Consider the following 15,096-nt stretch of genomic DNA (forward strand, 5'->3'; position numbering starts at 1 on the left):
GGGGTTTCTGGACAGCCCAGATCCCTAGCCTGCACCTGCCTTCCTCTCCTGCCTCCTGAGGGGCACTCAGGGGAGTGGCTGCCCCAGCACCTGCCTGGGCTCCCCTGCTGGGGACAGGGAAGAAAAGAGCAAGTCTCCCCTCCCAGCAGGAGGAAGGCCGTGCGGTGACCTGGCTGGCTTCTGGAACTGTAGAAAAGTAAAACTAGGACAAGGATGGGGAAAAGTATCTTTGGAAGTGGTGTGAGTGGAAGGATAAAATAAATCCTCTCTCTTTCCTCGTTCTAAAAAGTTTAGGGGAGAAGCAGGCACCCGACAGGCAGGGAAGGGGCGGCAGAATCGTGGGATGTTGAACTCACTGGAATTCAAACCCGCCAGGAAATTTGATTAATTTGTCTATTTAAAAAAAAAATTCTGCTGATATTTATTTCATATACCTTAAGGTTCTTTTATTAGGTATATGCATGATTAGAACACGTACGCCTTTCTGTTATTTTATTATGTGCTGCCCTCTTTAATCTCAAATAATGTTTCTTGCACTAAAGTATACTTAGTTTGTTGGTAATATACTTAAACCAGCTTTATGTAGCTCAGGCAGAAGCTTCAGGCCCCAGTTAACTTCCTTGACTACTGCAGCCCACTTCCCTCCACGCTGCGTGGGCCCCGAGACGGCCAGGGGGAGCTACACAAGGCACCATGTCTGGTGCCTGGATTGCAGGCAGTGAGTAGGTTATTACTAAAAATCAGAAACTTTGGCCCCGCTCAGCCCTGTGGGGCTGCTTCCAGGCTGCCCTGAGGGCAGAGGAGCCTCCCAGGAACAGGATCTCTCCCTCTATTCATTCCCTGTGTTGAGTCATAAGGCTTTGGGGAGAAGGTGCATAACGGGAAGGCCTCCCCCTCCCACCTCTTTATTGAGATGCGGTGAGGCTGTCACTTCCTATGAGTGTTTTGCTTTCCCAAATGCAAGCAGGGGACTTGCAGAATGGCAGGTGCTGGGACCTGCTGGGAAGACGCTGCAGCCCCCACGCTGCACTCCTTGTGGACTCCCCCCAGGTGGCTCTGGCTGGCTCTGGCAGGGACAGGACCTTTATGTGTGGTAGTCCACAAGCGTGACCTCTCTTTCCAAAACCAGTTTGTCCAGCTGTGACTGGTCCTGGTCTTGCTGATAGAAGAAAGAGCACAGCACTGGGCCCAGAGGCCCAGGATCTCGGCCCCACCTCAGCTGCCTGAGTGGCCTTGGGTGTCCCAGGCCAGCCCCTCGGAGCAGCAGAAGGGGTTTGCTGAGAAGCCGAGGGTCCTGAAGCTCCTGCAGCTCCTCCACCTGTGGGTGGGCTTCAATCTGGTGTGCAGCGCTCTGGCCCACAAAGCTGAGGCCTGTGGCAGCGGCCAGCCTCGGTCCCAGCCTGGGGCTCGGCTCTGGGATGCATGAGGCTGTGTCTGGTTGGGTGGAAGGAACCCTTCTCTCAGGGTAAAGAGCATATGGGGTGAAACAGGCTTCACTCTCGTCCCTGTCCTGGACTTTTCACATTTTACGTTTTTCCTTTCTATTATTTTTTGGCCTTTTTCTCTGACTGTGCCAAGGAAGTGTTCTCTCCTAAGGCCCCAGGGAGGTGGCCAAGGCTGACTCACCCTGGACCTGGCCCGTGGACTCCCGGCTCGTAGGAGAGGCAGATCCTTATGGTCTGTCTGAGGGCTTGGAAGTTGGAGCCACTGGGAATCTTCCCTCAACGGCTTAAGGACGTCTTATGGGCTGGCTCTTGTGCAGGGAGGGGTCTGGCTCTTTGCTGGAGTCCTTCCCACCCTGTCTGGTTTCACACAAGCCACAGAGCAGGTGATTCAGCTTGAGATGGCCCCGCTGCCCTCCCAGGTCCCTGTGAAACCTCATTCTCTCTCAGGCCCCACGGTCTCATGGGCGTATTTCTATTTTACCACTTAGCTCCTTAGACAATCAAAACTCTTGCCCTGTCTAATTCTGAACATGGGAAAAGGTCAGAAGTCAGATGCCCCAGGGACTGGTCCCAAGGCAAGAATATCTCAATGTATTTACTAATGAGCTGAAAGAGTAAGAGGAAAGGTTAAGAGGCAGAGTTTGCTGAATGTACAGAATTATTTAAGTTAACTCTTCAGGGAAGAAAAAACAGACTGTCTTCTATGAAATTCTATTTTTTTCTTACCCTAAGACTATTTTGTCAGGGTGAAAAATATTAAGACAATCAATGGTGCAGAGAACACACTTAGTCTCCTCTTTTTTTTGTTGAGACAGAATTACTAGTGAGAGTAGAGATTGGGGCTTAAAGGATTAGGATTGCTGCATCCAGAGTTGCCACCTCTTGGGAATATGTGCAGCTCCACAGTCACAGACGTGATTCCAAAGAGAAGGGAAGAGTGGGAGCGTGTGCAGAGGGCCAGTAGGGACATGTCCTCAGTTACCAGGTGTCCCCAACACCTCAGCAACACTCTGATCCTTTGGCCTCCTTTCCTGGAAAGCCTGGGCTCTGGGAAGCTGCTTGAGCCCAAATCCCAGCCCTGACTAAGGATCGGTCTCAGATTCCTGGGCAGATCGCCAAATGTCTCTTTGCCTCGGTTCCTCATCCTTTAAACAGGCACAGGGACATACCGTCTTCATGGCACTTTGGGATCGATTTAGTGAAATGATGTGTGTCATAGCTTAGGATCATATCTGGCTCCTGTGTGCGCGCCTAATGACCACGAGTCACAGGGCCCTTCATCTGCGCATATCATGACCAAATGTTAAACCAAGCTCCTGGGGACTCCTGCACACACAGAGGGCTTCACCCTGGCCTGACGAGGCCCGCCGATAGCTGGGTCTGCTGAAGGAACACCTCTTCCACTCTCATTCTTTGTGCTCTGAGCTCCCATCCACAGCATACACTGTGGGCCGAACTGGGGGGTTGATAATCCTGTTGTACAGCCAGGCTGCACCACGGGCACTGCTAGCTCAGATGCCACTGGCAGAATGGGAGGTGTGGGAATAGCTTTAAAATTCTGATCAGCTCAAGCACGGGCTGCAGAAGCTGAGTTACCAGAAATGTCCAGACCACTCTCTCGTTCTGGTGCCTCTAAGGAAGTGTGCTTGGGGTTCAGTCGTGAATTCAGACTCTGTGCCTTGGAAGTTTGCTAATTTGAGCCTGGTGGGAATCTGCCTCTCCACTGTAGGGTGATAAGAGTCTCCTAGCAGAATGGAATCTGTGTGCAGAGGAGGCTGATTGGCTTCCAGATAGAAGCAGAAACTTTCCAGAGCGCTTTCTGCTAAAGCTTCCACCTGCTCAGAGCGGGCACAGCAGGATTCTCCTTGGCCACTGGGGGCCTTGTGCTGCTAGTTTTGCCCCCAAACAGTGAAACTATGTTAAAAACACACTCGATCATCAACAGTGCTCCCAAGTCGGACCAGGCCACTTTGCTTCTTGAATTATTTCCAAGCCATGGGTCTGTCGTCACCTGCTTCCCAATTGCAGCCCCTCTTAGGTGTTAGGGTGTGACACGCCCACAGAGTGGTGGAGCCTGGAGACAGGGAGCTGCATCGCCCTCTCAGTGCAGGTAAGAAATCAGGCAGGTGCACCTTGCAGCGGGGCCGACCGCAGCAGGGCTAATGCAGTGACTTCATCCGCATGGGATCTCTAGGCTCCTGCACCAGAAGATACAACTACCTGGCAGTAGAGATGTTTGTGCCAAAATGGGAAGTTTGTGTGTTTTCTGACTGGTACATGCCTGCTTAACATGAATCAGTGTGGCTTTTAGTTGTTTGCACAGGCTTTGTAGAGAAAATGCAAATGATTTCATGTCACCAAACCCCACAAATCATGCCACCGTATGTGTGCAGTGAGCAGGAGGCAGAGGAATTGCATGGCTGTGAGAATGCCCCACACCACACGGCCTCCTTTCTCCTCCTTCCCTGTCGGTGTGTCCCCTAAGTCATCCTCGGTTAAGATTAATTATCTCTGTCCCCTCCTAGCAGCCAGATGCTGCCAGGCAGTAGTGGGGCAGTAAAGGGCACAGGAGTAGTCATGGGTGAGGGGGCCAGGCTCAGAGTGCCCCTCTTAGAGCCAGGAGCTCGTCCTTCAGTCTCTGACCTTCCTGCCCCCCGCCCACAGGATTTTGCCCTTCCTTCTCTTCTTCCCTCTCCCTCCCTCCTCCCTGCCCTCCCAAGTATTTCCAGGTCTAAGGAGCAGAACAAATGCGGGAATGGGCAAGGGCTGGGCTTCGCTAGGATTCAGCCCCAGGCTGCCTTGATGTGACTCTTACAAAGGTGCCCTCTAGGTGGACACATCCCTATACTTGGCATGGCTGGGCAAGTGACCTGGCTGGACCCCGTCCTCCCCTTGGCTAAGCAACCCCTACAGGGCGCACCTGCAAAGTCTGGCTGCACTTCTGTCCAGTGGGTGTGGACATAAGGCAGTTTCCTCTTGGCTTCATCCACGGGGTTCAGGCGTGACCTTCCCGGGGATCCTGGCCTGGGTCTTCCCTACAGCACGAAGGTTCTTCTGTGCCCTTCCTTGAGCATTTATTAACTTCTGACAGTGTGCAGTGGAAGAGGAGAAGGAAGAACCCACAGTTCTTGCCATCCAGGGCCTCTCCACCAAACCAGACAGAGGGGCACGTGTGTGGAAGGACCCTGGCACAGTGAGGGCCTTGGGAAGTGTCTTATGGAGGGTGAGGGATGGGAGGACAGGCAGTGGGAAGAAGAGTGGCAGTTGGAGAGTGGAGGGTGGGAGGTGGGGGATGAGGGAATGGGGAAGTGGAGGGTTGAGGGCTTGGTCCAGAGAGAAGCTTTGTTCCCACCACGGGTTCCATCTCAACCTGAGCATCCTGGGAGCTGCAGCCCAGGCCTGTGGTGTCTGGTTTCATCACAGTCATACCAGCCCCACAAAAACTCTGCCCACTCCACGGTTTGGGACATTTCTTGTATGTCTCACAGATGATCTATAGATAGATAGACAGGTAGGCTGATTAACATTTTTACTTAAAAATAGAATAATTAATTATTTTCACTTCAATTAGTATTCTTCTGTAACAATACTTGCATGGCAGAGAGTATTTTATCCTATAGATATTTTATCATTTATATCACCAGTCTTTGATTATAAAGTTAATTTCTATACTACAAAATAAATATTCTAACATATTCAAAAATAAATTGTTAATATTAAATGTATTCCTGGATACGCTGGTAGCCAGCCTGTTCTCATTTCAAGATCCTTGTCTTAACTATATCTGCAAAGTCCGTTTTTTCAAATACAGTTATAGGGTAGACAGTTGTTTTTTTTTTTTTTTTGGAGGGGGCACAGTCAACTGACCACAGTGAGTGTCTAAGTGTGTAGTCAGCATCCTGGACTAGAGGAGGAAGCGGAGAGCCTGGGCAAGTTGCCTCACGAAGGCGTCAGGCCTCAGGAGGACCTCAATGTTGGGGCAGAGGGGAAGGGGGACGTTTTGGGGTTGGTGGCTGCTGAAGCCTGAGCACTCCACGGGGAAAGTGATGCATGTGAGGAAATTCTGAGCTGGGCTGCTCTGTAACTGCATTTCTGAGTGCTGAAGACTGAAGGAAGTTTGGTGCCTCTTTCAGGTATGTTTGTCAGGGGAGGTGGAAGAAATGTGTTCAGAAATGTCACCAGGGTTTCGGCAGCAGCATCATGAGCAGGCAGGAACCCAGGAGCCCTGTCTCCACTGGTTCTGTCCAGGCAGGAGTGCGACCCAGAGCCTGAGGGCCAGACCAGCCAGGGCTGCACTAAGCAGCAAGCAGTGACTGTGTGGGGAGTCCCAGGCTGGCAGAGGGACCGGGCGCTGGGAAGCAAGCTCCACGGAGCTCACTGTCCCTCAGCCAACATGGATTACGCTGTGCACACACGTGCTAGGCCCCAGAAAGTCCGGAGAGCTGCTTCAGAGGAAAGGATTCCTGAGGGCCGGGGAGCATGCATTTCTAAACGTAAAGACCCTTATGAAGACACACAGCCAAAGGGGACCTGTAGGCAGCATGCGAGGGCAGGGGGCTCCCGGCTCCAGGCCTGTAGCTGCCCTGGAAGGAAAACAGTGAGTGTATGGAGGCCGGGGAGTCTCAGGACCCTGAGGGTACAAACCAGGTAGGCAGAGGGGCAGGCCAAACAGGCAAGGGGCTCTCGGCAGCTGCCTGTTACCTGCCTGACTCCATGTGGGGGTCCCTGTCTCTCAATTCTGAACACGGGTACACACAGTTTAAACAAACAGGCCACAAGCTACTCATCCGCCTCGGTGAAGACGTGAGCGGAGCGATATGCACTAAGCGCCTGCTCTTCACCAGCTACTGGGTGGCTCTTTTCACATGCGTGGTCCTTTGAAAGTTGCAGAAAGTTGGCACAGCGGATGCGCATTCACACGGCAGGGCCTCCGACCTGACAGTGGATGCGAATTCACAGGACAGGGCCCGACCTGAGCCTCCATCTGTCCTCAGTGGGGTATTTGCTCTGGTATTGATAAGTGGGTTGTTCTAAGCTTTTTAAAAACATGTGGGGAAATGCTTATGCTGTGATACTGAGTGAAAAATAAGATTTAAGGTTATTTATAGTACAGGCTGCATTAAAGCTATTTATTATAAAATGCAATTTAATATAAAATGTAATACTGTATTACAAGATGCAATATATTATTCATACTACACACACACACGTATACACATTAGAGAGAGAGAGAAGTGAGGAGAAAAAATGATTGTAGAGAGGTCACCAAAAGGTTAGCACTGCTTCTCCCTGAGGGGTTCCGACTCATAGTGCTCTGCAGTATTTTCCAGATATCCTACAGTAACACACTGATAACAAAAATAACAATAATAACAGCCTTTATCAGGCAAGCGTGCTCCTGCCTGCCGGGGAGGCCTGCGGGCCCAGTGTGCCTTGCGTGTGTCTCTCTCTCTTTCACGGGGAGCCTCACTTTCCATCACTTGACTCCATGAGTGGCCTGTCCTCTTCCCACTTTGTGCTTGCCTTGGGCGATCCCATCCACATCTTTGATCACAATCACTACGGACAGCTGCCACTCTCAATTTTTGTGTTAATTTCAGTTCTGTGGCTCCATCCAAGACCTTGCTCCTGAACTCCAGGCTGAAGTTTTCAACTGTGAAGAGGGTAAGTCTTTCCAGGTGATCTTGGAGCCTTCCAGGTCAGCACATCTTCACCCACCTCTTGGCCCACAGTGTATCCATCCCTAAGGGCTCCTCATCCCTAGTCTCAGATTCCCCAGGCTCTCCCCAGTCTCACAGAACAGGGGAGCCACCCTCCCACCCTTCTCCTCCTCAGCCTGCACTGAGTCAGGTGTCACCCTGCCGATTCCTCCTCTGGGTCCTTGGTGGCACGGCTTTCTTTCAGGGCCTCATCATCGCGCAGCTGGCGAGTGTTCTGAAAGGAGTGGGTCTGAATGGCACTTGCTTTGGAAAGAAGTTCTAGCAGCGTGGGCGGTGGGCGGTGCCGGGAACCACGGAGGTGATATGCAGGGCCTTGACCTCCCTCCTGTTCCCCTGGTGTTTAACTCTACCGGCCTGGAAGGAAATGTTTTCATCACTCCTATTTTGGGATTCTATTAGGGTTTACTTAGAAAAACAAAATAAAATAACTTCCAAAAAAAGAAAAGAAACCTTCTATGGGCTTCAAAATCTTATTCCACTGATGCCTCTGAAACCTTCCACATGATTTTTTCCTGAAAGGTAATAAACAATTGGGAACTCATTAGCACATGCAGATAATTCACACATTTTCCCTGCTGCGAATCTCCTCTTCCTAGGTGATATCCTGTCTCAGCTTAGCAGGAAATTTTTGCTGGCTTTGCCCAAATAACATGGAAAGACTTAAGGTTGTTTTTATCGGATAGGAGAGCTGGAGACTAGACTGTATATAAGATGCCTTATAAAGCAAATTTCTCCTGATTTTTACAGGGAGACAAAGGGCGAGTCTGTGGAGTGCCAGCCACCTGTCCTGCTTAGGGCTGACCTCTGAGGGCACTCACAGGGAGGCAGATGTGCCTGCCAGCACACGTCTCTCTGGCAGAGTGTTTCAGCTCAAAGCCAGACATTCACCTGGCTTCCAGTCCCCAGGAAGAAGGTGGCATCCTGCTTGTTTGTACGACAGCCGTCTTCTTTGCATCTTCTCTGCCTTTGCTCTTTCAACCATCCTCAAGATGTGCAAAGGACCTTTGCAGAACCAGTTCATGGAGGGAGTCCTCCTAAACAATCATTGAAATGAGTGTGTCTGTGAGGGAGCGTCTCCTACCCATGAGGATGTAGAAAGTTCCCGGGTTAAGTGGGATGAGAGGCAAACCCCGAAATGAAGCTGATGAAAATGAGAGCCAGGAGGAGGAGAAGAAGCCCTGTGCTGGGTCTTTGGCCCTAGCAACAATTAGTGGAAATGGTCGTGTCTGCATCGTCCAGGGCTGTTTTCCCATAATTTAGCACACAGAATGGTACAGAAAAGGGCTTCCAAGCATTGTCATACAGAAGGAGAGTCAAGCTTGTGGCAGGAAACAGCAAAAGAGTTTAGGCTGCTTTGTGGTTGAGTCAAGTTGCTTCTGACTTTCCACCTCTTCTTCAGAGCCAAGCAGTGGCTCAAGGGGTCCTGAGCTCAGAGCATCAGCAAGCCCGGGGGGTGCGCTGGCAAAAACTGACTTCAGCAGAACCCTTTCTAGGACAGTGGGGATGGAGCTGAGATTCCCTAAAGGAGTGCTTCAGCTCCCACAGATTGTGGCTCACTCTATCTTTCCAGGAGCCTGAGGCCACACACATGAAGCTCTGCTTTTGCAGAGAACAGCATGCAAGCCAGGCACCAACACCCCTGGCCTTGTGTCTCTGCCTCCAAACAATGAAGAAGGGAGGAGAATCTCCTGCTCAAAACGGACCATGCGGTGGGGGAGGTGGGTGGCGGGGGCATGTGAGCCTGCCTAGAGATGCCTCCCCGATATCCTGATCTGGCTCTGACCATTAAACTGACACATTTATAACACATGAGCACATGCTAATATATGCACATAAATTAAGGGTGTAAGTGAATAGTAACAGCCTTCTAATCTGCAGAGCTTTCTGATTTTAGGTGAATAAAAAATGCCAGTAATTTTGCATCAAAGAGAGAGATAAACTTGCTAATTGAAAACTGGTTTTCGTGGAGGAAAATATGGAGGCGCCAGCTATGTAAATCAGCATATGCCCAGATCTAAAAGAAATCATGCCAGGCCAAGAGGAAATTAAGCAAATCAGGATAATGAGGAAACAACCCTAGACGCAAATTAAAAGCACTGGGGTGCTTGAGTCCATCTCAGGAGGTTGGTAGTGGACAGGTGGGAGGTGATGCGAACACGTGTTTGGAGTACCAGGCATGTCTGTGTCAGTAGGTGGGTGGGTGCCTGCTCTCCCACCAAGCTCAGGGAGGGTTTTTCATGCAGGTTCTTAAATGCATGAATCATAACGCTGCCTTTTGCATCCCGAAAGCCCCTTCAAATGCCTCTAACAAGCACTGGTCTCGCGTTGGCATTAGCTGTGCTTGGGTTTCCTGGGTTTAGCGACCTACGGGGTTTACAGCGCACGGAAGTCTCTGCCCAGCCCTCAGCACGTGTCGCCAGGGGCTGGACTGAAGCTGTGGCCCGGGATGGGGAGGACGCTGGCGGCCTCCGAAGCAGGGTCTATGGCGGGGAAGGGCGAGCGCCGTCTGGCGGTGGCTGCGCGTGGCCAGCGCTGACCCAAGCTCGGTTCGGCCGGCGCTGCCGCGTGTGCTCCGGGCGGAGCGAGGGTCCTCGGAGCCCGAGTCTGTCCTGGGTCCCAGCAAGTTCGGCGTGCAGCGTCAGAGGCTGCGTGTGCTGGGGTTGGGAGGAGCACAGACTGTGCCTGGGGGCATCCAGGACGAATTCATAGAGGGGTGGTCCTGCCCCACCCTGGGAGTGTCCTGGGCAAAGGCCCTGGGGCCACCTGCCTGGTGCCTTGGAGGGCGTAGGGCAGGAGCTGCCGAGGCCAGCGGGCCACTGTGGGGCGCGGAACTTTAGACCAGGCACCCACAGCTCAACCTCTGGGCCAGGGGACCCGCGGGGGCCTTAAGAACATGTTTGGCTGTTTTGTGCAGCAGAAATCCGCCAGCGCCTAGCAGCGTCCGGGCCGCCTGCGCCGGGATCCGCAGCCCAATATCGCCCCCGGTCCCGCGCCCTGGACTCCGAGGAGGCCAGGTAGAGAGCGGCCCGCGGTGTCCCCATCTGCGCCCTCAGCCCCACCCGGGCAGCGGGACATGCCTGGCTCCGGCGCCACCACCCCGGCTTCCGCTTGCCCTTGAGTGCGGAGCCCGGAGTCTCCCTGGCGGTGCGCTGGGTCCCCGAGGGCCAGAGGCCACCAGGGGGGCGGCATTGGCGGGAGCCCAGCCGGGCGCGCCCTCGGCCCTCGCCCACTCACGTCCTCCGCGGCCGCCCGGGTCCAGGGGGCGCAGTGGGGAGGAGACCCGGGCCAGGGCCAGGGCCAGGGAGCGCGCGGGCGGGGCGGGGGCTGGCGGGGAGGGGCGCGGGCGGGCGGGGACCGGGGCGGGGGCCGGGTCCGGGGGCGGCGGCCGCGCGGGCGGGAGGAGGAGGAGCTCCCCGCGCGGGGCAGGGGCGGAGCGAGCGGCCGCGCAGTGGAGCCAAGTGAGTTCGCTCCGGAGCCCGCGCCGCCGCCGGCCGCGCATCTCGGGCGCCCGCCGCCCCCGCCGCCGTCGCCCGCGCGGGGATGTAGGATGCAGGCGGGCGTCAGGTTCCAGCGGCGGCGGCGGCAGCTGCAACAGCAGCAGCCCCGGCGGCGGCAGCCTCTCCTCTGGCCCATGGACGCAGAGCCACCGCCGCCGCCGCCCTGGGTCTGGATGGTGCCGGGCTCCGCCGGGCTGCTCCGGCTCAGCGCGGGGGTTGCGGTTCCCCCGGTGCTACTCGCCTCGGCCCCGCCGCCCGCGGCCGCTTTGCTCCCCGGTCTCCCAGGCTGGCCGGCCCCGAGCGAGCCGGTGCTCCCGCTGCTGCCGCTGCCCTCTGCGCCAGACCCCGCCGCCGCCGCCGCGCACCCCTTCCCCGCGCTCCACGGGCAGGTAACGTGTCCCCGTCCCGCCTCGGCCCGGATCGCCGGCAACCCCGCTCCTGGGCGCGCCCTCCCGGCCCGGCTCTGGCCTCCGGCTCGCGCGCCCTCCTCCCCGGCGGTCCTCGCCGCCCCAAACCCTCAGGACGCAGCCCTGCAACCGTGCCTCGGCGAGAAAGTTCATGCTTGGGCGCCCGGCTGTCCGCCTCCGCAGCTTTGGCAGGTGCCTCCGGGTGTCCGGACCCAGCCGTGGAGGGACCCGCCGCCCAGGCCCGCGTGGGGACCGCAGGGAACTCGCGCCAGGCCGGGGGTCGCTGTCCACCGCGCGGTGCTGAAGGGACTCCGTGGCCGCCGCGGGCCGTGGCTGACATCGCGGAGAAGTTAGGACTTTTACTGTCTCTGCCAGACTTGAAAGCAAGCTGGAAATCGATAGCTGTTTCGGATTCTAATCTGGTTTGGATTTTTCCCCCTTTCGTTTGAAAATAGACTCAGGGCAATGCTTAAGATAATTCCAACCGGTGGAAGTGGCCGGGAAATCCTGCCTTCGGTACTGAGAGGTATTACCGGAGATTCCCCTGCCCAGGCCTGCTGGAGTCCACCACATTCGTTAATGCCACACTGCACTTTAGAAGAGTTTGGCTTTTAAGACATGAAATTAAAAAGAAAAAGTGACTGAACCTTTGATAAATGGTGCAGCAGAGCTAGGCGGGCTGGTTTTGGCAAGATTCATTGTCAGCTAACGATGCAGATGCATTTAAAATCGGGAATAGCGTGCATTTTATTCCAAGGATTGACCTCATTAGCATATTCAAATGAGTGTTATGTTAGAATACATCATTTGATTAATTTAATTCCAATATTATCTTGTGAGTTTTTCTAAAAGATGTTGTTAAACTCCTGCTAAATTGGTCTTTAGACTTAATGATACGTCACATATGCAGCCCTGGATATTGTGTTTTTATGTGTGATGCAGTTTATTTTGGAGAATTTTCAATAAACGTTGGTAGTTTTGCCGTATTTTGGAGGGTGTTATATCAGAATGCTGCCACTAGAGGGATATAATGTCAAGGAACTACATTTTTAAAAATTCTGTTTTAAAAAACTGCATTTTTTCACTTGTATAAATTTAAGAGAAAATTTTTTAAAAACCTTAGTATTAATATTTTAAATATTTTTGTGCTGCCTATCTTCTGTAAAGTAAGAATATGTAGAACCAGAAGAACATTTTCACATAACAGGAACATCACAAATGCTTTTATGATTTTAAAACAATAGGTACTGAAACATTCCATGTCATTGAGCAATGCATTTTATTAGTGCCTTGTGAGGTCTCAGTTATTTTAATTAGAGAGACGGTGTCCTGAATTACCAACCCCTTTCCATGACTGATGTTTTATTCTGTACATTGAGATCTTCAAGTCATGAGATGCTTAGTTGTTGTTTTTTTTTTTTTCCCCATAGAATCTGTTTGTATTGGTGAACCTTGTGTTGGTGAAACTTGGAAGCTTAACTTCTTAGATATTTTCATTTTGAAAGTATTAGTTGTTTGTAAAACGACAAATGTAATTAATACAAAATGCAATACTGAAAGGGACAATATAGCCCTATGCCTGCCTATAAAAATAATTTAAGAATTAGAAAGGGAATACCCAACATTTCTCTTTTTCATGGTGGTTTCTTATTATCTCAAAGCAGAAACCCATTTCTTACCTCGTGCTTGAGGTTTTGTGCTTAGAAGTTCTTTTTCAGTATTGAAGAATGCAATGTTGGTAATGCTTTGTGATGATTCAGATATGAAAACTATAATTTTTTCTTTGATTGGTAAATATAGTTTTTCTCAAGGAAATTTATCTGATAATCAAATACATACATTTTGAAATTCCCTTTTCAAAGCAGTTATTCCAGAATGTTTTGGTGTGAAGTTGAGTGGATGGATTCAGGCTAATGCAATTGTCTTTTTTTGCTTGGCTTGCAGTGGCTGTTTGGTGGCCATTCTCCGTCCCTAGGACTGCCCCCCTCTTCCACAGTGGAGCTGGTGCCCATCTTCCCACATCTCTGCCCGTCTGCTCTTGCAACTCCTATTGGGAAAAGTTGGATAGATAAAAGGATTCCTAACTGTAAGGTAAAAATGCAAGTGATTTAATTGGATAAGGGGTTTTTAATGATTAAGTTGTTGAACATCGCCATAACAACAAAAATATCCATGTATTTTCTCGTTGCCATAAATTGGCCATCTAGGTATACAAAGAAATCATTTCAGGCTTAGATTGATCTGTTCAAAGTCAGCAGGTGGGGGGCGTTTTGTTTTAGTTTAGGATATTTGGATTCCACAGGGCAATGTAACATTTCCAATTTTTAAATCAGAGTCTTTTTAAATTTTTTTTGTTTTTAAATTTGTAACCACTGATCAAAGATCTAGACTTAAACATTACACAATACCAGTTCAAGTTTTAAAAGTCAGTTTTTCTTCATATGATGCTTTAAGTTTTCATCTTTCTAATGGTTTGTTTTGGCTTTTGGATTCAAATTTACTGACTACATTTTGTTCACAAGGAAACTAAAGAAGTAAATTATTGACTTGTTGTACAGCTTAGTAATTATCTCATTGGGGTGATTCTTCAGTCAGTGAACTGACTGCCGGGCTGAAGTGACCAAGTCAATAGCTGAAGGCCAGCCCAGAAGATATTAACTAGATGGTGGTTGGTATTGAAGCCCTGTGGAACTTCCTTTAAGTTTTAGAGTGATGTTTTTATCGAGTCCCCAATAATAGAATGTTCAATGCTGGATCAACATAAGGCAACATAAATATTTTCATAGTCATGTTCAGCTTTTATCATGTACCTTGCCTTAAATGTTATGCTTGCATTATTTTTGGACAGATCTTTTTTAATAATTCCTTTGCTCTGGACTCAACGTGGATACATCCTGAGGAGTCAAGATTGTTCCATGGGCATGAAAAGCCTCATTTGCTGACAAATCAAGTCGCTGTGTCTCTGTCCAGGCCGGGTCCTGCCTCCAGGCCACACCCCACAGTGGTGTTAGCACCTCAGCCCATCCCAGGTTGGTGCCCAAATAACACTGACAATGTGCTTTTCATTTTTGCTTCAATCACAAATTAGTTTTAGATATGAAAACCATACTTGTCATTTTGATGAAACAATTATCTTGGTAAAATACAATTTCTTTTCACAAGCATGAAGCTTTTTTTAAAAAACGAGTCTTGGATAGCTTATCCACTATTTTTTTCTGGGGTGGGTGGATAAGAGATCTGATGTTAAAATGAAAGGATGGCTGAATGGGGTTTTCACAGCATTGTACTTGCAGTGCTCTATTTTTAGGATTGGACCAGGTTTCCTGCTGATAGTTCTTAATAGGGGCACTAATTGATCAGCCTACTCTTCAAAAAATGTTGCTTGTCTGTGGCGAGGTGCAAGGAATAACGTTTGCTGGTCTGTAGGACACAGAAACATGTGTGATCTCTGAATTTTGCCTTCATGTTGCGGTGATAGTGAGATGGACTATAAAATGCCCTGTTTGAAAGATGGATTTTATTCTATCTTTGGAGTCTAGTGACCTGAAAGAACATTTGTCCTGGAACAGACTCCCATGAAGCAATGCTTGGATGAAAGATTGTATAATAAACCTATATAGTAACAGGGGAATATAATCATCTTATGAATTTTTAAATTGATTTTTAAAATCACCTTCACATGTGGATCATTTTATGAAAGCAAATGCCGCCTGTGCCAAAATTGTCGTGCAACACCTTCCATTATGGAATATGTTATGGCTTCAGAATTACATTACCTTTCTGTAATTTCCTACCTCCCAAGCTTGCCTCAATGTGTGTCTCTAAAGTTTAGTAATAAGATGTTCTTGTGGATAATGCAGTGATGGGTTAGGAGATATATTTATTTTGTTCTCTGCCTACGCATTTATTCCAATTTGCTATGAATCTTGTTTAGTAATAAGTCAGGAAGAACGACTAAACTATTTGTGTTTCTCATAGGCCTAAATGATTTTTGACTGCAGCTTGTCCTTATAATTATGCATTAGGG

The 15,096-nt window shown here is 50.4% G+C and overlaps 1 protein-coding gene across 1 annotated transcript in view; it reads left to right on the forward strand.

Annotated features, from left to right (window-relative positions):
• The first annotated feature begins 10,624 nt into the window (after positions 1-10,624).
• Positions 10,625-15,096, forward strand: part of TCERG1L (transcription elongation regulator 1 like) — a 234,120-nt gene continuing 229,648 nt past the window's right edge. The window contains exons 1-3 of the mRNA XM_033178686.1: positions 10,625-11,051; positions 13,014-13,160; positions 13,918-14,098. Coding sequence (XP_033034577.1) covers positions 10,713-11,051; positions 13,014-13,160; positions 13,918-14,098 — 667 coding nt within the window. The 5' untranslated portion in view covers positions 10,625-10,712. The remainder of the gene's footprint in view (positions 11,052-13,013; positions 13,161-13,917; positions 14,099-15,096) is intronic.

This window comes from Trachypithecus francoisi, unplaced genomic scaffold (assembly GCF_009764315.1).
Source record: "Trachypithecus francoisi isolate TF-2019V2 unplaced genomic scaffold, Tfra_2.0 Contig01579, whole genome shotgun sequence".
Taxonomy (NCBI): Eukaryota; Metazoa; Chordata; class Mammalia; order Primates; family Cercopithecidae; genus Trachypithecus; species Trachypithecus francoisi.